The sequence below is a fragment of the Agrilus planipennis genome, unplaced genomic scaffold (assembly GCF_000699045.2).
Source record: "Agrilus planipennis isolate EAB-ADULT unplaced genomic scaffold, Apla_2.0 scaffold345, whole genome shotgun sequence".
Lineage (NCBI taxonomy): Eukaryota > Metazoa > Arthropoda > Insecta > Coleoptera > Buprestidae > Agrilus > Agrilus planipennis.
This window is the reverse complement of record NW_020439046.1, coordinates 52712-72441: the sequence shown is the minus strand read 5'-3', so window position 1 is coordinate 72441 and position 19730 is coordinate 52712. Positions and strand designations below refer to the sequence as shown.

The 19730-nt window shown below is 34.0% G+C and overlaps 4 protein-coding genes across 4 annotated transcripts; 2 read left to right on the top strand and 2 right to left on the bottom strand.

The window, feature by feature from the left end:
- Positions 1-137: 137 nt before the first annotated feature.
- LOC112905117 (arrestin domain-containing protein 17-like) lies at positions 138-1643 on the bottom strand (the record flags this gene model as incomplete). The annotated part of the gene is made up of 2 exons (XM_025976898.1): positions 138-1345; positions 1610-1643. Coding segments are annotated over 2 exons (1242 nt in total), but the record flags the coding sequence as incomplete, so codon positions are not given.
- A 1820-nt stretch (positions 1644-3463) lies between these two features.
- Positions 3464-4659, bottom strand: LOC112905116 (arrestin domain-containing protein 3-like). The gene has a single exon (XM_025976897.1). The coding sequence runs from the start codon at positions 4589-4591 to the stop codon at positions 3464-3466; it is 1128 nt and encodes a 375-aa protein (XP_025832682.1). The 5' UTR covers positions 4592-4659.
- A 1757-nt stretch (positions 4660-6416) lies between these two features.
- LOC108742605 (sodium/potassium-transporting ATPase subunit beta-2) lies at positions 6417-14513 on the top strand. Its single transcript, XM_025976896.1, has 7 exons — positions 6417-6420; positions 7390-7530; positions 8380-8499; positions 8559-8743; positions 8808-8939; positions 8997-9165; positions 10040-14513. The coding sequence occupies exons 1-7, from the start codon at positions 6417-6419 to the stop codon at positions 10144-10146; spliced, it is 858 nt and encodes a 285-aa protein (XP_025832681.1). The 3' UTR covers positions 10147-14513.
- On the top strand, positions 12236-18578 carry LOC112905115 (sodium/potassium-transporting ATPase subunit beta-2-like). The gene is made up of 7 exons (XM_025976895.1): positions 12236-12239; positions 15704-15844; positions 16694-16813; positions 16873-17057; positions 17122-17253; positions 17311-17479; positions 18354-18578. Exons 1-7 carry the CDS (start codon positions 12236-12238, stop codon positions 18458-18460), a joined length of 858 nt encoding a protein of 285 aa, XP_025832680.1. The 3' UTR covers positions 18461-18578.
- Positions 18579-19730: the final 1152 nt, after the last annotated feature.

Below are 19730 nucleotides of genomic sequence, written 5' to 3'. Positions count from 1 at the left end.
GTGTCACAGAAGGCGAGAAGATCGAGTTATTATGGATTTTGTTTCCAAAGTTAAGATGACGTTCGGAGAAAAATATATTTTATTGGTGAAAAGAGAAGGCAATATTTCTTGTTTATTTATTATAATAAACTAATATTTTACGTTGTTTTCAATGTACTTACAGACTCTAAAAGGTTTTGACAAGTATCATTATTAGGTTTGGAAATACTGCAACCGCTTTCCATGCAACTCATTAAAGTTGATGGACTTTGATTTGCGATTGCTGGGTACGAACAAGTGCTATATGAATTGAATTCGCTCGGTGCCTTCGGGTTTTGCGGACATTCCAGTACATCTGACGAAAAGTACGTTTGTTGTCCATTTTTGGAGAGTAATGGTGTTGCCAGGACGCTTAGCCAACTTAGTACGGAAGTAAGAGATTGGGCATTTAGTTCGGGAGCTGTGGGATTAGAATTACTACCCTGCGCTAAAGGAACAGAACCGATTGTGATGGGGATGGTTGCTGTTAGTTCATTGTGAAACGAACCAAGATTGACCACAACCTCCAGTTCGTATTTCAAGTCAATGATACTGCAGCGAGACAAATTCGACGGAGCTACCTCAGGAACAGTGATGTTTGTTTGAAATTTATCGACTTCACCGGCGAGTATTTGACATCGCCGAATCTTCTTGGCCAATTTCAATTCTTTACGCTCCGTTTCCTTAAACGGATAAGTAGCGGAAAAATGTAGCAGCTGCTTTAGATAAAATCTTATTCCTTGTACTTTCACACTTGACTCGTTTTCCACTTCGCAGGCTACGGTCATTTTTTCCCCGCTCACGTATCCTGTTTGGGGAGTAGATATTGTTAAACTTACTATGCCAGACGCGAAGCAAAAGTACCCGACCGTTTGTTCGTTCTTTACTGATTTGGGCTCGCGTAATGTAGGGACAGAATTGAGGTCGAAGTTGTTTGCCAAAGTTATAACTTTCGAAGCTATCTGATCTGGTTTCCAGGGCCGGACTAGTCTTGCCTTTAGGCTGTATCTTATGTAACCTTTCGAATGTTCAAATGAAGGGGGTAAATCGGAAGGTAATACAAAAGTAAAGGTGTAAAAGTGGTCACCCGGTGGCAATTCGATTTCTTGACCTTTACCACCCAATAAAAAATATTTGTATCTAAAATACTTTTCTTTTCCTTCATACATCAGAAAATTCTTCTTTTTGTGCACGTACTGTCCCGCTTTTAACTTTAAACTGCGTCTTTGCCAACTGGTGAATGCTTCGCCTTTACAGATTACTTCTAAACCCCTTATCTGTTTAACACTGGTGTTAACAATTTTAATTCGGCCGGAAACTGTCTGATCTGGAAGATAAGTTTCGTGGGGATTATCTAAAATGATTTCGAAAGACGATAAACCCATAACTCACAAAACTGGTAATGTAACACAAATAACTACATTGTCTTGTATTTGACAGGTGACGTTAAAGACTAAGCAATAATTAGACAATATTTTCAAATTGTAATAAATTTGTACACAATGCCACACACTGAGAGAGAATTTGAAGAGACAGTAGAAAGAGGAGACTGTGGTAAATATTAATTAAATAATTAAAAAGGAAGACTCACCCCTAATTACCACAAAAAACTTTTTGAGCGGACACGTGTTTCGCCCACTTCATACGTGGGCATTATCAACGCGAGACTGACCACAAAAAGTTTTTTGTGGTAATTAGGGGTGAGTCTTCTTTTTTAATTTTTTAATTTGAAGAAACATTAAAAAAATATCTTTAAATAAATAGAATCGCATAATGCCGTTATTGGCAGTTTAAGAAAAGCACTCAACAAGAGCAGAAATCAAATTCTGTTTGCATTTTTCAGAATACATATATCGAAAATAATTCGATTATGCTCAAAGTAAACATAAGATTATAGATATTTTATCTATAGCAAAAAGATATTGTCACCTTCTATTTGAGTAGAGTCTTCTTACAATTACAATTTAAAATTCATTAATTGAAATTAAAATCTACAATAAGGTTGATAAACAAAATATGAAACTTTTTTGTACGCCAGTTTAAAAAGCAGTTCCTGAGTTACCAAAATTAACCGTTTATTCTCTTCAAAGTGTATTTTCATGTAGTCTAAGCGTCGTCACGGTTACGGCATTAAATATTCATTAATCGTGGAGGAATTTAAAGTTTAAACATCGAATCCTATAAAAGTCCTACTGCTTTGAAGTCAATGTAGTTTCACTTTCGCTCGAAGAATCCATTCACATTTTCAGTTCTTTTCAAATTCACTTTATTTTCTGTTCACAACCCCCATAGTGTCAATAGCGTAATGGACATTACGTATGTTTATTTTAAAATGTAATTTACAACAAGGCCTTTACATCAAACTGGATTGGATTGCAAGTAAAACGAAACAGAAAAATTCGAATTATACTCAAGCTTCTAACCCTCATAAGATCTATTGAAATTTGACAAAAAGGGCGGCTTTTATGAAGATATGGCGACTATAAAATAACATTTTTCAAAATTAGTATTAGTTCGTACATAAAAGTGCAAATAATAAATAAAATATATTAAGCATTGATGACTTTTGTATTGGGGGTAGTAACCCTAAATCCAGTTAGTTAGTAACGTAAAACGAGACAAAACTAAAGACGATGTTGATGGAGTAAAATAATAAAAACGTCTGGACTAAAAGAAAGTCAGACTCATAGTGAGATGATCGCTGGAAATACCTGCAATTTTTGATAAAAATAATCAGTTTGCGCATTTCAATGATTTAGGGAGACCATAACATAGGTTGAAACATAATGGGGGGGATCCTTGGCTCCTTAGTGATAGACCAGACTAAGACAAGTCCCTAAAAACGGGCAGCATCTCTTTAAGTACTCGGGGTTGTAGAGATCACCAGGATCGCTATGGCACTCTGATAGGGGGAAGCCCCCACGTTATGATCCCGAGTACAACGTACTCTTGCAACTCTATAGCTTCAACAATGACGTCCTCTGGAATAAAGCACTCTGGACGTAAAATAGTCTCCCATTTGGATGTCCGGGCAGGAACTACCTCCGGGGATGCCATCAAAAAGTACAACAGGGAAAGTTGCAATATTTTACTAGTCAGAATGTGGAATATTAGAAAGTGTAAGAGAACAGAGGGCGCTATGAAAGTCAAAAAAAGGTAGGTAAGATAGGTTGGTAGGATACCTTTTCAGGTATGAAGGGTCAGCTAGTGACATGTTGAAAGCAGAAACAGGTGTTAAAAGGGATAGATCTAGATTACATTACTGTTCATAAATAGTTAACGATGTGGGATGTGTGGAGGTGATTGTCCAACCAGACTGACGACCTTACGATGATGATGATAAAAAATAATTTGGATTTTAAATTGTAGCATTCCCATTTCACCACCCTGTACAATCAGAGAAAGACCACTTATTGGTAAAAACCATTTATTCTTAAATACATAATTAATTGACTTTGGGTAATAGAACGGCCTTAACATCTTCTTCGTTGGAAACAATTTGAGGTGTCCCGTTGAGTTCGTAATAGGTAGGAGACAATTTAGTGGATTGTTTTTCGTTATCACTAACGAGAATTGAACTGTCTGAGGTGCACTCGCTTTGGATGGGTTGAAATTCCGACAGAGAATTATTCATGAAAGGCAAAAGCGTGCCTTCCAAAGGGACACTTCCTATTGTTAAAGGGATGGCGGAAGACATGTCCGTATGAAACGGACTTAATTTTACCATGACGTGAAATAGATAATCTAGGTCTATTATGGCACAGTAAGTTAAATGCGAAGGCGGTACGTCCGGTACAATCAGGGTTTCGTCAAATCTTTCCCTGGTTCGTGCAGCGATTCTTTGGACGTGCGATTTTACAGCGATTCGATTTTCTGTAGCCCATGATTCTTTCCAAGGATTCGTGGAATGATAGAAAACCAACTGTTTCAAAGTAAAAACAATTTCTTCGACATCGACATCTGAACCGTTATCAATTTCACACGTGGCTGTTATTGATTGACCTGGAGTGTATCCTGTATAGGGCAGAGAGAGGGTGACGTTTAATGGGCCCGATTTACACCAGAGGCAACAGAACGATTTGTTCATCACAACGGAAGCCGGTTCCCGAAGACGAGAAATAACGTTCAGATCTAAAGGGCGAACGACCTTAATTATTTTTCTGGCATGATAGTTCAGTTTCCAGGGTCTAACCAGGGTCGCTTTGACCGTATATCTGACGAAACCTTTGGTACCCTCGAAAGAAGACGGTGCAGCAGCAGGAAGGGTGCATGAGAAAGGATATACATGTTCTCCAGGTTGTAGTTCAACCAACGATCCTTTTCCGCCGATTAAATTTTTTTCTATTCGGAAATACTCTTCTCTCCCTTCGTACGGAATGATCCAACGATTTTCCCGTTTCACGTTGCACTTGCCTTCGTATCTGTCCCAGCTTGTATGGGCTTCTCCCTTGCAACAAAAGTCCAGGCTTTTGACTTTTTTCGGATTATCGTAGATAGTCACTTTTACACGTCCTGATACGTTCTGACTAGGAGCATACACGTTTTTTGGCTCATCAAGGACTATCTCGAGCATCCTTAAGCTATTAAACAATGATGACAGTTGATTTAATTTGACATCGAATAACTGTCAACTTCAAAAATAATTAATTGATCCTTTTTGATCGATACCTTTATGACCCGGCTGAACATATTTTTTTTTGGAGTCCTACGGTTGGTTTGCAATAACTTTATGTAAATTTATTCAAGTTCTCCGATACACGCATTGATTTAATAAATGATTTCTCTGGTGTATATATAATGTCATCTACATAGTTTTAATCACTTACATAGCCCACGAACACTAAAATTACATTATAGTTGACCGAAATTTCCTGTAATTTTGGAAAGTATATTCTTGTAGCAGAGAACTAGGCCACTTCTGGTTCCGCTCATTTAGGTAATAGAACATTCAACAAGCAAGAGTATTCAATCAATACCTATCATTTCGATTTGGTAGCCACAAACAAGATCAATGCACGTATGTAGGTGTACATGTGGCGTGCTAGTTTTTCATAGAAGTTCGGTTTAATGAAGATATTTGAGGCAGTTATTAGAAATCTTATCGAAAAAGTAATTCCCTTCATTTACTTAACTCACTCGACAATGAATTATACCAAAAAAGTAACTTCAGAATCTTGTCGATGTCTTTTTTATTTGATTTCCTATTCTTTATGTGCTCATGTACATACATGTATAAAACGCTTGAAAAGGAATTCTAAAGAATAAAAATGAACTATCAGGGTGGAATGAAAAACATTTTCGTTACTGAATAAATTTTTGGTAATGATCGAAACATTTTCAATGAGAATAAAAAGGTTCTTTAGTAGAACTGTATCCATTATGAGGGCTTTTGTTTTCCCGATTTTATTGCAGCAGCAGAAACAAAAGCAGGTTGAGCGTTCAGGCTGCAATTTAGCTTTACGAGCCGAAACTATTTCTATACGATAGCTTGAAAGCACGAACAGCGAAATCAATGATGCGAAGTCTCGACCTGGTACACACGGTGAAACATTACGTAGTGGTAAAATATAAGGAATTTTCGCTCTACATTTGAAAATACCTACATTTCCTGCAGCTGTCACAATGTAATATTTGCAAATATACGTAAACGTTCTGTTTTTTTAATTATAATCCTCTTCGATATCAGTTTGAAACTACAAAGGTAACCCAATTTGTTAGTTGGATTTCCAAAATATTTCTTTTCGTGTTTTTAATCTTTTTGTCAAACCTAATTTTGGTCAATTGCTTTGTTCTGATTCATAACGAAGATCTGAAGAAGATTTTTGACGCATTTGGCTCAAGACATGTAGGAGATGGAGATTAAAGAGATCCCATTAATTTAGTTAAAAAGAGAAAAGGGTTCTTTTGAATGAATGCTTCCAATGGCCATGAATATAACTGAATTTCCGTAATTTTGTTCTGCTGTTTTCTTTCTTTCAAACTCCTTTGAATTCGCAAAGGAGAAAATTGAATTTCTTGTTTAGACTTGATTGCAATTTAGAATGTCTACTTTATGAAACGTACTTGTTGTAATTGAGGCTCTGTTATAATCAAAGCTAATTCGTTTATGAAGAATTCACAGAAATGCCACAAAAAAAAGAGAAAATAGTGAAATTTTTGTTTTTTAACATTTTGGCGGATGAACCAGGCAGAAACAAAAATGAAACATTAAATTTTGCGTAGTTTTTATATTACGTGCTGTTGTTTTAAGAATACAAACAACACTATAAATAAAGTTTCGTTTACTAAAGAGAATATTGTTCACAAAAAAATGCCCACACGTGGTTATTTGATTAATGGTGGAACCACGCCAGTTTAAGCACTTATTATTCAATCTACATCAAACATTAACATGAAACATGAGTATGTACCTACCTTACATTTCCATATCATCCAACCTTGAGACATTATTGTACTTTACTCTAATAATAATTAACTTCAGCAAAGTTTCTCGAAAACCGTCATACCTCAAAGCAAATGTAATATAGAGCAGCATTATGTACATGTGCAGTTACATCCTTAAGAATGGTAACAAAGGACTACGTACAAGTCCTAAGTGTAATTACATACTTTACTTTCATCGTTGTATTGTTTTCAGGAAAGAAAGTGGAACTATATAGGCCTATATTTTATGCAGTTATTTAACTATTGTGACTCTAATTTATAAATATAAGTACATAATTTCGACGAACAAAGCCGTTGCTATACTTTTGGTCTTTGTTTTTGTCTTAATTAAAAGACTCATCTTTTTACAAGTCGTATATAACATCTGAAAAGCATATCTGTAAGGCTATCAGTCGTGTATCAATTTCGAATTCCAATAATTTAAAATCGTTTTCAAGATACTTTCGCAAAATATTATTTGAATTTAGTTTTAATAAATAAATTAATCAACATGAAAAGTAAAGTTTAAAAATGTCAAAAGGGTAAATGAAATTAAATTAATTAATTAAAAGTACATACTTCTACTAGTAGACAAGGTTTATGTTGTGTTGAAGAATCATCACTGTAAAAACATCAAGCTGCAGTTGTATTACAATGAATAAGCTTGAAGAGAAGATGTGATCATTCGAAAATTATACCAAAATACTGTTCAAAGCTAAAGCCGATTTCGCTAATCATTTATTTCAGAAGAAAAACTCATAAATATTCCCTAATTTTTATAAGTAAAGTTGTTGTTTTTCCACTGGTTTTTAAATTGTTCGGGAAAACCTACCGCGAGCTCGAAACCTATGAAAATGTTTCATTCAGGAAAAATTTAAAAATATAAAAAGTCTTTTATGTATCACTGGGTAAATGTGTTGATGCTCAATGATGAATTTTTATTTACAGGAAAGATCATCCTATTCTACATCATCTTCTACGCAGCCCTTATAGGGTTCTTTGCTGCACTACTGGCTGTATTTTATCAGACTTTAGATATGAAAAAGCCTAAATGGCAGTTGGATAAATCAGTTATAGGAACAAATCCAGGTAAATTAAATACATGTATTAACTTTTTTTCTTTATATTACAACACAGAGGAAACTAAATTTTTATAGCAAAGCAAAAATTACAATTTTCTATTGTAAATGACTGAATTTGCTGTAGAAATAGTACAATTTATTAAGTAACTTGTAATAATCTCAGTTTTGACATACTGTTTTAAAAATTATTTCATTTCTTAATTATTACAACTAATATACCTAGTAAATTTATTTCTGCTGAGATTTAATTTTTCCAAATTGTCATTTCTATTGTTTTCCCTTACGAAGCAACGGGCTAGTGGGATAATTTGTAAATACCGCTTTAATATTTTGGTAAATTTTCTTTTTTCATTTGCTCCGTGAGACAATTTTTATACCTACCACAGTCAGTACCACATCACATCTAAATTAATTAAAGTGGTTTGATGCGTTTCTCATATAAAATTAGCAAATTAGGTGACTTTTCATGTATCATTAATATTTCACTAGCTTTCAATTAGGATGATTACTAATTTTTATATGTATGTGTATATTCTTTGAAAATGGATGAGAGCTAGCCATCACGACATTTCGTCGTAAAATCTATCTTGTCTGAATTCTGATAATAATGGAACACATTAAATCAACAATTTATTACACTTTGTCATCAAGTTTTATGAAAAATATCTTTTTGCAAGTTTAAAAGTTATAATAGCGAATAAACACAAAAACGCCACTGCATATACATGTATAAGGATTTTATCAAATACATACGACAAAACTTGAAGGAGTTATTTAATGAATAGTTTGTCCTTTGATGACTTTTAGAAAATCACTTTGTTTTGTAGATTTTGATATTGTGCATATTTTTGTTCAGGGCTGGGATTCAGACCAATGCCACCCTTAATCGACGTTGAAAGTACTTTAATCCGATACAAATACGATAACAGGGGCAACATTCAATATTGGAAAGAACAACTCGACGACTTCTTATCAAGTATGCGTAAATTTCGAACTTGAACTGACTGAAGTCTTAGTTTTATTTTCCTTTACTAGTTTACAAGGCGAAGAAGGACGGCAACAGAACCAACGTTGAGAGTTGCATCCAAGGAGTTTCTCCGGCTAAAGATAAGGTTTGCGAACTTATCATTGATGCCTCGTGGAAGCCATGTTTACCGGAATATTTCTACAGTTTTAATTCGTCCAAAAAAGGACCTTGCATTTTCCTTAAACTGAATAAGGTAAAATATTGTGAAGAGTGGTTTTGTTTCGTTTGAAAACACAACATTTACCAATACTTTACAGATATACGGATGGATTCCAGAATACTATAACTCATCGTCGATGCCGAAAAATATGCCACCAGATCTACAGGAACACATCAGGGAATTGGAAAAGAATTACAGTATCCATGGTTCAAGTGAAATGCCGAACGTGGTAGAATTCCTAGTTTAATAGATTAATTTCGATAAATTTATTTACTTTTCTCTTTAGCTCAAAACAGTGTGGGTTTCGTGCGAAGGCGAGAACCCCGGCGACATGGAAAACATCGGTCCAGTTATCTATTTCCCTCAGCGCGGATTTGGAGGTCAGTATTTTCCGTTTTTAAATCAAGACAACTACTTGAGCCCACTGGTTGCCGTCAGTTTCGAAAGTCCTACCCGTAAGTACAATAAAAAAAAAACTAAACTTTCTTACTTTTAGCACATTTTTAATAAAATAATTAAAAAACCGAAATCAATATCTTCTTTCCTTTCCAATCAATGACAAAGCTAAAGTCATGGATGAAATTGGATCTGGCGTATATGCGAGTTGACATTGAGTTGAAAATTAATATGTAACTTTATTTTTTTTTTCTTTTAATTTTTGCAACTTTGGCAATTTATTGTAAGCTATTTTAGCTAGATAAAATTTTGAACTTACCACTGAGTAGGTCTCAGAAGGTCACACTTTTGAACTATTATGTGATCTGTCATAAATTATGCCCTTGGCGACGTGGTCCTGCACTTTAGATTCCAGGTTAGAGCTTAGGATTCGGGAAGACACCGGTTCGATTTCGATCAGTTTCCTTCAATCCAAGTTTTTCCGCGGTTTCCTTGGATTAAACAAACAAATGCTGATAATCTTTCAATCCCCTTCTGCCTTCATTTCACACCAATCACTACCCACTTATTCCCACGATTACCAAAAGGGGGAATCGTTTTAGTGGGGTCTAGCTGTAGATTCTAGATCATAACGTTCCAAAGTACTAGTTCGTTTAGATGGAGTAGGTAAATCTTGATGAAGTACTAGATAATCTTTACCCTTTCACTGTCTTCGTCTCGCCCCCTATCGTTTTCCTTAACCACTACCCCCTAGTTATTTACACGATTCTAAAAGAGGCTTCTGCCTCATCTACCAATTTGCTCCATATTGTATGTCGGTGGGATATTCTGCCTGACACTATAAAGCCTGGAATATCAATGCGAGCCCCAATTCTCGTGTGCTCTAATGGCATTGCAGTGTGAAATATTAATGTGAGTCTCCGTATTTCGCAGGTGGCGTGACGATCAACATAGAATGCAAAGCATGGGCGAAGAATATCTATCACGACAGAGTGGACCGACGAGGGTCCGTGCATTTCGAACTAATGGTAGATTATTAGAAAGCAGCCGTCGCCAACCCCGGCCTCCACCCTTAACCTGCCCTTCGTGAGGGTTCAGCGCCGGGGCCCCACAACTGCCAACTCACAATAACACACACTTACACACATACACACACACTGAAACGAATACGCGTTTGTCGCGTGCTAGGTGATTATACTTACTGGTGGCGGTCTAGTTAGATAATATAAATATTTAGGATTGTTTAGTTCACAAACGTTTAGCAGTTTGAATAATTTCAACCCAACACGCTAGCGATCAGTTCAGCTGATGGTTGTTGTCGTTGTTGTTAGTCTGCTTATGAGTTGTGGTACCCAGGTTCGGCTGCTCTAGGAATATCATGGTTTGGAAATGTCTTGACGAAGTTCTCAAAAGAGATTTCGATACAAGACCGGTGAATCTCGTCTACTAATTTTTTTGAAGATATGAAAAATGCGCGTTTAACGTTTCGGACAATCGTCGAAATAATATTAGAATGTCAGGTTCTTGTCAAAGAGGAAGATTGAGTTATTTTGCTCTCAAAAGTTCCTTCACAAAGTTAAATACAGTTGATTGGAGAATAAAAATACTGAATTCAGGGGGTTCTCTCATGAATAATTGGATACAAAAAAGTCCAAAAATTTGTATTCGTTGAAACCCAATTGTGGGGCTGATGTATATTTATGAAAAAAAACGCTGATGCTCAAATTTATAGTGAAAATACTTCTTACCTATTGTAAAAAAAATGCTGCTTCAAATGTCTCAAAAAGTCACTTATCGGCGATCATTAATTTTTATTCATTACTGTCACATTTCTCAACCTTTGTCCATTCATTCCATTATGAAAAATGTTCTTACGTCATCTGCACCCTTTCTAAATCTGCTCATTTGTTTCATTAACGAGTATTTCTAACACGTTTATTTGTTTAATTAATTGATACCGGCTCAATATTGATGGTCCTTAATTAAGGATTACTTACTGTTTCTACCTTTAATTAAAAAATAATCTGAATATTATTTTACGAGCTCAAAAGTTTCATACTGCCCTTTTAGCGAATATTAATTTATTGCGTGGCTCAATATCAAGTATAAATAATTATCTCGGATACGCGAATGTGTGGGGGAATATATTTCGGGCTATCTCAAGCAACCATCAGTGAAGGGTATTTATTGAAAATTAAGAAGAATAAAATTAAAATCTTTTTATTACTCATAAAAGTAGTTCCTAAGACGCAAATTTCAATAGGTAAGCAAATATTTTGATAAAATGCTTCCATACTACCATTCGTGTTAATTTTATTACAAAAAAAGTGTATATCAAATATAAAATAGATGTCAAGATGTATATAATAATATTATAAGCTTAAATATTGCTTGATACAGACACTGTACTTATTCTACTCTACTACAAAAATTTTCATCATTTTATATAATCAATGTGTAATCAACATTGAACATTTATCGGATATTTTGATGTTATACATTTCATCTCAAAAAATAAGGGTAAACAATCCTTTAGATTATCCCTTTGCAACATATAAACAAACATGTAAATAATATAACTGCATCTACACTTTCTACATTCAAAATTTTCACTTGAAATGCATACTATACAATCTACTGCTTTCAACAATCTATTTACAAATATTTTGTCTAAAACTTCTTCAGAAAAAACGGCGTTGTAAATAATACCACAAAGTACGTACTATATATTAAAAAAATGTTTCCCAAGTATATTGCCTGCTACTAATGTACGCAAAAGTAAATGTAATGCCACAAATATGTTTAACAATTCATTCATGACGAAATTTGAAAAGTGCCAAATATAGAATGGTTTTCACACCAAAATTTGGCATCACAAAAACAATCACCACCACAAACATATTTATATAGGTATCTATGTATACACTTATATGCATAAAATAACAATGGTTATCGTGAAAAACAATAAAAGGTATTTAAACGTCCAGCTCATCAATACCTTTGATGTGTGATGATTGTAAACATGAGTGTTATTTCATTTGAATTTTAATCAAAGAAAACAATAGTAAAGTATGCTCGTTTTCATATTTTAATTATTTTTTGTTCGTCGAATCCAATGTATATCTAAAAATGGGTAACTATGCACGTTCATTGTAGTTATTAGTTGTAACATTCCTTTTAGCAAAAGCTAACAAAAATACACAGATTGGTTTTTTAGAAAATAATACAACCGAAAGAAATTAATGATTTGAAAGTTGAACCGTTTGGCTAATTGCATCTTCAAAAATTCAGTCAGGCGCACAAATGCACCTACAAATTGCAGTAGGTACCATTCTCTATATTTTCATTTTACTGATTGATCGTGAGATAAAAACCGAAACGTACCAACACAATTATAAGAATAAATTAATCATTGATGATATGAGATCGCAATTCAATAAAAAATCATTTATAACCAACTTAAAATAAGTAATGTCAATCGCACAAAAACATTCATAAATGGCATAACTTACCATTTTTTAGATATACACAGGAATGGAGTACCTATGGTGTTTTATACCCTTTAATACATATTCCTAGGTAGGATTGTAACGGATATGCTTTAGCGGATGCAGGTGAAGACATGGATGAAGATACGAATATTTCGTTTTTCTCTAAAGATACACTCTCAATTAGTAGAATTGTTAATGTAATTTGATCCTTTCATTTTCGTACACTTTGAGAACTTAGTCTATTTTCAAATATCTCAAACATTTTAAAATTGATTACTTTTGCTATCGGTAAATAGGCGGCAGAAATTCGCTTTCCGTCCGGCCTAATGTTGACTGTTTATCAACATATCGTGTTTCCTCTTATAGCATTGTAACACAACAAATATCAGTTAAATGTCCTTCTCAAAATGAGGATGCGGATTTTAAACAATTCAACTTTGCGGATCGGATATTAAAATTCCTGCAGATCATCCGCAGTTGCAGATGTCGATGCGGATATTCGTTACAACCCTGTTTATAAGTTTTTTATTACAATAAGTATATTACGCACCAAGGGAAGGAAGTACGGTGGCAAAACCCCGGAAGAGGGTGCTGTTTTTCTCCCAGATGCCCGTATACGATTTTTTACCATACCCCTGCCCTGAAAGTTCGATTTTCCCTTATTTTAGCGACGAAAGCGCAACAAATAAGAAATCGTATTTACTGTTTATTATAGAATTTTTTTTAACATCTGCCGCATGAAAATTGCAAAGGATCTTAAAATCATTTCTTAGTGAGTAAATTCGATCTATTACCTGGAAAGGAAAGTTGCGCTTTTGTCCTTCAAATCAGGGAAAATTATGCTACTTTTAGTAAGAGTGTGGTAACAGAGATTTTTTACATTTTACTATATTAATAACTCCACTGTTCTTTTTAATTGAAACCACTTTTATACCTAAGCTCTAACACACGAAATCGTCCACTAAATATTGAGATTTTACTTTTTATGAAAAATCAGATGAGTCGGTCCTTCTAAAAATAACAAAATAGACCGAGAAATGATTTAATATATCTGTATATCTAAACACTGCTTGATTAAACCGATAAAGAAAATAAATACAGAAGCCGAACGTTGGTACCAAATATATCGTTAGTCTGTTTGTGAAATACCCCGCTGCGTATGCATTTTAAAACAATAAGAACAATACTATACTTGTTATATGTGAGAGAAAATGGCGTGTATGTCCTGTTACATACCGTGTTAATGAGTTTAATGATTGGTACGAGTGCAAGGTACTTATATATTATTAAATTAAATTATTTATTTGCCTGTTATGTAAATAGAAGTCATTACTCAGTAATAACTGTTCTTATTACAGTTAATTAGTTACGTGAATCATATAATTAATAGTTTAGCTTCACTATTTATTATTTAAGTTAACTATTCGATAAGCAGTCCCCCCTTTATCCTGTTTCTTGCATTTAGTGATTCTAGTATACTTAAGCACTGTTAAACGCTAGTGTTAACGAAAAAATTAAAGAGAACTAAAATAAAATTGTTACAAATAGTAATTATTATACTTAAGTGTTGCCTGTACGTCATATAGTTTAGTGGTTTATAGGTCGTAATGATGTAATTAATTGTCATGCAGTTTTTAAGTATGTTATTAAACGTGTTTGTGGCCAGGGTACGGATAAAAATATATATGTAGGTAACTGATACGAAATGCGAATTCGGGTGAGTTCCAGAAATAACGACTGAACGTTCAAATTTTCTTGTACAATAACTTAAATTTGGTTTAATGGTCTAATATCTTAGCACAGCCTCTTAAATTCATGTTTAAAATGCTCTGTGCAATAGTTATGCACACTTAAAATAATTCATTATGTGCTTTGATGTAAGCGTTTTTTAACAAATAAATTATAAATAGATACCAGCCCCTACATTGTTTTATTNGAAACATTAAATTTTGCGTAGTTTTTATATTACGTGCTGTTGTTTTAAGAATACAAACAACACTATAAATAAAGTTTCGTTTACTAAAGAGAATATTGTTCACAAAAAAATGCCCACACGTGGTTATTTGATTAATGGTGGAACCACGCCAGTTTAAGCACTTATTATTCAATCTACATCAAACATTAACATGAAACATGAGTATGTACCTACCTTACATTTCCATATCATCCAACCTTGAGACATTATTGTACTTTACTCTAATAATAATTAACTTCAGCAAAGTTTCTCGAAAACCGTCATACCTCAAAGCAAATGTAATATAGAGCAGCATTATGTACATGTGCAGTTACATCCTTAAGAATGGTAACAAAGGACTACGTACAAGTCCTAAGTGTAATTACATACTTTACTTTCATCGTTGTATTGTTTTCAGGAAAGAAAGTGGAACTATATAGGCCTATATTTTATGCAGTTATTTAACTATTGTGACTCTAATTTATAAATATAAGTACATAATTTCGACGAACAAAGCCGTTGCTATACTTTTGGTCTTTGTTTTTGTCTTAATTAAAAGACTCATCTTTTTACAAGTCGTATATAACATCTGAAAAGCATATCTGTAAGGCTATCAGTCGTGTATCAATTTCGAATTCCAATAATTTAAAATCGTTTTCAAGATACTTTCGCAAAATATTATTTGAATTTAGTTTTAATAAATAAATTAATCAACATGAAAAGTAAAGTTTAAAAATGTCAAAAGGGTAAATGAAATTAAATTAATTAATTAAAAGTACATACTTCTACTAGTAGACAAGGTTTATGTTGTGTTGAAGAATCATCACTGTAAAAACATCAAGCTGCAGTTGTATTACAATGAATAAGCTTGAAGAGAAGATGTGATCATTCGAAAATTATACCAAAATACTGTTCAAAGCTAAAGCCGATTTCGCTAATCATTTATTTCAGAAGAAAAACTCATAAATATTCCCTAATTTTTATAAGTAAAGTTGTTGTTTTTCCACTGGTTTTTAAATTGTTCGGGAAAACCTACCGCGAGCTCGAAACCTATGAAAATGTTTCATTCAGGAAAAATTTAAAAATATAAAAAGTCTTTTATGTATCACTGGGTAAATGTGTTGATGCTCAATGATGAATTTTTATTTACAGGAAAGATCATCCTATTCTACATCATCTTCTACGCAGCCCTTATAGGGTTCTTTGCTGCACTACTGGCTGTATTTTATCAGACTTTAGATATGAAAAAGCCTAAATGGCAGTTGGATAAATCAGTTATAGGAACAAATCCAGGTAAATTAAATACATGTATTAACTTTTTTTCTTTATATTACAACACAGAGGAAACTAAATTTTTATAGCAAAGCAAAAATTACAATTTTCTATTGTAAATGACTGAATTTGCTGTAGAAATAGTACAATTTATTAAGTAACTTGTAATAATCTCAGTTTTGACATACTGTTTTAAAAATTATTTCATTTCTTAATTATTACAACTAATATACCTAGTAAATTTATTTCTGCTGAGATTTAATTTTTCCAAATTGTCATTTCTATTGTTTTCCCTTACGAAGCAACGGGCTAGTGGGATAATTTGTAAATACCGCTTTAATATTTTGGTAAATTTTCTTTTTTCATTTGCTCCGTGAGACAATTTTTATACCTACCACAGTCAGTACCACATCACATCTAAATTAATTAAAGTGGTTTGATGCGTTTCTCATATAAAATTAGCAAATTAGGTGACTTTTCATGTATCATTAATATTTCACTAGCTTTCAATTAGGATGATTACTAATTTTTATATGTATGTGTATATTCTTTGAAAATGGATGAGAGCTAGCCATCACGACATTTCGTCGTAAAATCTATCTTGTCTGAATTCTGATAATAATGGAACACATTAAATCAACAATTTATTACACTTTGTCATCAAGTTTTATGAAAAATATCTTTTTGCAAGTTTAAAAGTTATAATAGCGAATAAACACAAAAACGCCACTGCATATACATGTATAAGGATTTTATCAAATACATACGACAAAACTTGAAGGAGTTATTTAATGAATAGTTTGTCCTTTGATGACTTTTAGAAAATCACTTTGTTTTGTAGATTTTGATATTGTGCATATTTTTGTTCAGGGCTGGGATTCAGACCAATGCCACCCTTAATCGACGTTGAAAGTACTTTAATCCGATACAAATACGATAACAGGGGCAACATTCAATATTGGAAAGAACAACTCGACGACTTCTTATCAAGTATGCGTAAATTTCGAACTTGAACTGACTGAAGTCTTAGTTTTATTTTCCTTTACTAGTTTACAAGGCGAAGAAGGACGGCAACAGAACCAACGTTGAGAGTTGCATCCAAGGAGTTTCTCCGGCTAAAGATAAGGTTTGCGAACTTATCATTGATGCCTCGTGGAAGCCATGTTTACCGGAATATTTCTACAGTTTTAATTCGTCCAAAAAAGGACCTTGCATTTTCCTTAAACTGAATAAGGTAAAATATTGTGAAGAGTGGTTTTGTTTCGTTTGAAAACACAACATTTACCAATACTTTACAGATATACGGATGGATTCCAGAATACTATAACTCATCGTCGATGCCGAAAAATATGCCACCAGATCTACAGGAACACATCAGGGAATTGGAAAAGAATTACAGTATCCATGGTTCAAGTGAAATGCCGAACGTGGTAGAATTCCTAGTTTAATAGATTAATTTCGATAAATTTATTTACTTTTCTCTTTAGCTCAAAACAGTGTGGGTTTCGTGCGAAGGCGAGAACCCCGGCGACATGGAAAACATCGGTCCAGTTATCTATTTCCCTCAGCGCGGATTTGGAGGTCAGTATTTTCCGTTTTTAAATCAAGACAACTACTTGAGCCCACTGGTTGCCGTCAGTTTCGAAAGTCCTACCCGTAAGTACAATAAAAAAAAAACTAAACTTTCTTACTTTTAGCACATTTTTAATAAAATAATTAAAAAACCGAAATCAATATCTTCTTTCCTTTCCAATCAATGACAAAGCTAAAGTCATGGATGAAATTGGATCTGGCGTATATGCGAGTTGACATTGAGTTGAAAATTAATATGTAACTTTATTTTTTTTTTCTTTTAATTTTTGCAACTTTGGCAATTTATTGTAAGCTATTTTAGCTAGATAAAATTTTGAACTTACCACTGAGTAGGTCTCAGAAGGTCACACTTTTGAACTATTATGTGATCTGTCATAAATTATGCCCTTGGCGACGTGGTCCTGCACTTTAGATTCCAGGTTAGAGCTTAGGATTCGGGAAGACACCGGTTCGATTTCGATCAGTTTCCTTCAATCCAAGTTTTTCCGCGGTTTCCTTGGATTAAACAAACAAATGCTGATAATCTTTCAATCCCCTTCTGCCTTCATTTCACACCAATCACTACCCACTTATTCCCACGATTACCAAAAGGGGGAATCGTTTTAGTGGGGTCTAGCTGTAGATTCTAGATCATAACGTTCCAAAGTACTAGTTCGTTTAGATGGAGTAGGTAAATCTTGATGAAGTACTAGATAATCTTTACCCTTTCACTGTCTTCGTCTCGCCCCCTATCGTTTTCCTTAACCACTACCCCCTAGTTATTTACACGATTCTAAAAGAGGCTTCTGCCTCATCTACCAATTTGCTCCATATTGTATGTCGGTGGGATATTCTGCCTGACACTATAAAGCCTGGAATATCAATGCGAGCCCCAATTCTCGTGTGCTCTAATGGCATTGCAGTGTGAAATATTAATGTGAGTCTCCGTATTTCGCAGGTGGCGTGACGATCAACATAGAATGCAAAGCATGGGCGAAGAATATCTATCACGACAGAGTGGACCGACGAGGGTCCGTGCATTTCGAACTAATGGTAGATTATTAGAAAGCAGCCGTCGCCAACCCCGGCCTCCACCCTTAACCTGCCCTTCGTGAGGGTTCAGCGCCGGGGCCCCACAACTGCCAACTCACAATAACACACACTTACACACATACACACACACTGAAACGAATACGCGTTTGTCGCGTGCTAGGTGATTATACTTACTGGTGGCGGTCTAGTTAGATAATATAAATATTTAGGATTGTTTAGTTCACAAACGTTTAGCAGTTTGAATAATTTCAACCCAACACGCTAGCGATCAGTTCAGCTGATGGTTGTTGTCGTTGTTGTTAGTCTGCTTATGAGTTGTGGTACCCAGGTTCGGCTGCTCTAGGAATATCATGGTTTGGAAATGTCTTGACGAAGTTCTCAAAAGAGATTTCGATACAAGACCGGTGAATCTCGTCTACTAATTTTTTTGAAGATATGAAAAATGCGCGTTTAACGTTTCGGACAATCGTCGAAATAATATTAGAATGTCAGGTTCTTGTCAAAGAGGAAGATTGAGTTATTTTGCTCTCAAAAGTTCCTTCACAAAGTTAAATACAGTTGATTGGAGAATAAAAATACTGAATTCAGGGGGTTCTCTCATGAATAATTGGATACAAAAAAGTCCAAAAATTTGTATTCGTTGAAACCCAATTGTGGGGCTGATGTATATTTATGAAAAAAAACGCTGATGCTCAAATTTATAGTGAAAATACTTCTTACCTATTGTAAAAAAAATGCTGCTTCAAATGTCTCAAAAAGTCACTTATCGGCGATCATTAATTTTTATTCATTACTGTCACATTTCTCAACCTTTGTCCATTCATTCCATTATGAAAAATGTTCTTACGTCATCTGCACCCTTTCTAAATCTGCTCATTTGTTTCATTAACGAGTATTTCTAACACGTTTATTTGTTTAATTAATTGATACCGGCTCAATATTGATGGTCCTTAATTAAGGATTACTTACTGTTTCTACCTTTAATTAAAAAATAATCTGAATATTATTTTACGAGCTCAAAAGTTTCATACTGCCCTTTTAGCGAATATTAATTTATTGCGTGGCTCAATATCAAGTATAAATAATTATCTCGGATACGCGAATGTGTGGGGGAATATATTTCGGGCTATCTCAAGCAACCATCAGTGAAGGGTATTTATTGAAAATTAAGAAGAATAAAATTAAAATCTTTTTATTACTCATAAAAGTAGTTCCTAAGACGCAAATTTCAATAGGTAAGCAAATATTTTGATAAAATGCTTCCATACTACCATTCGTGTTA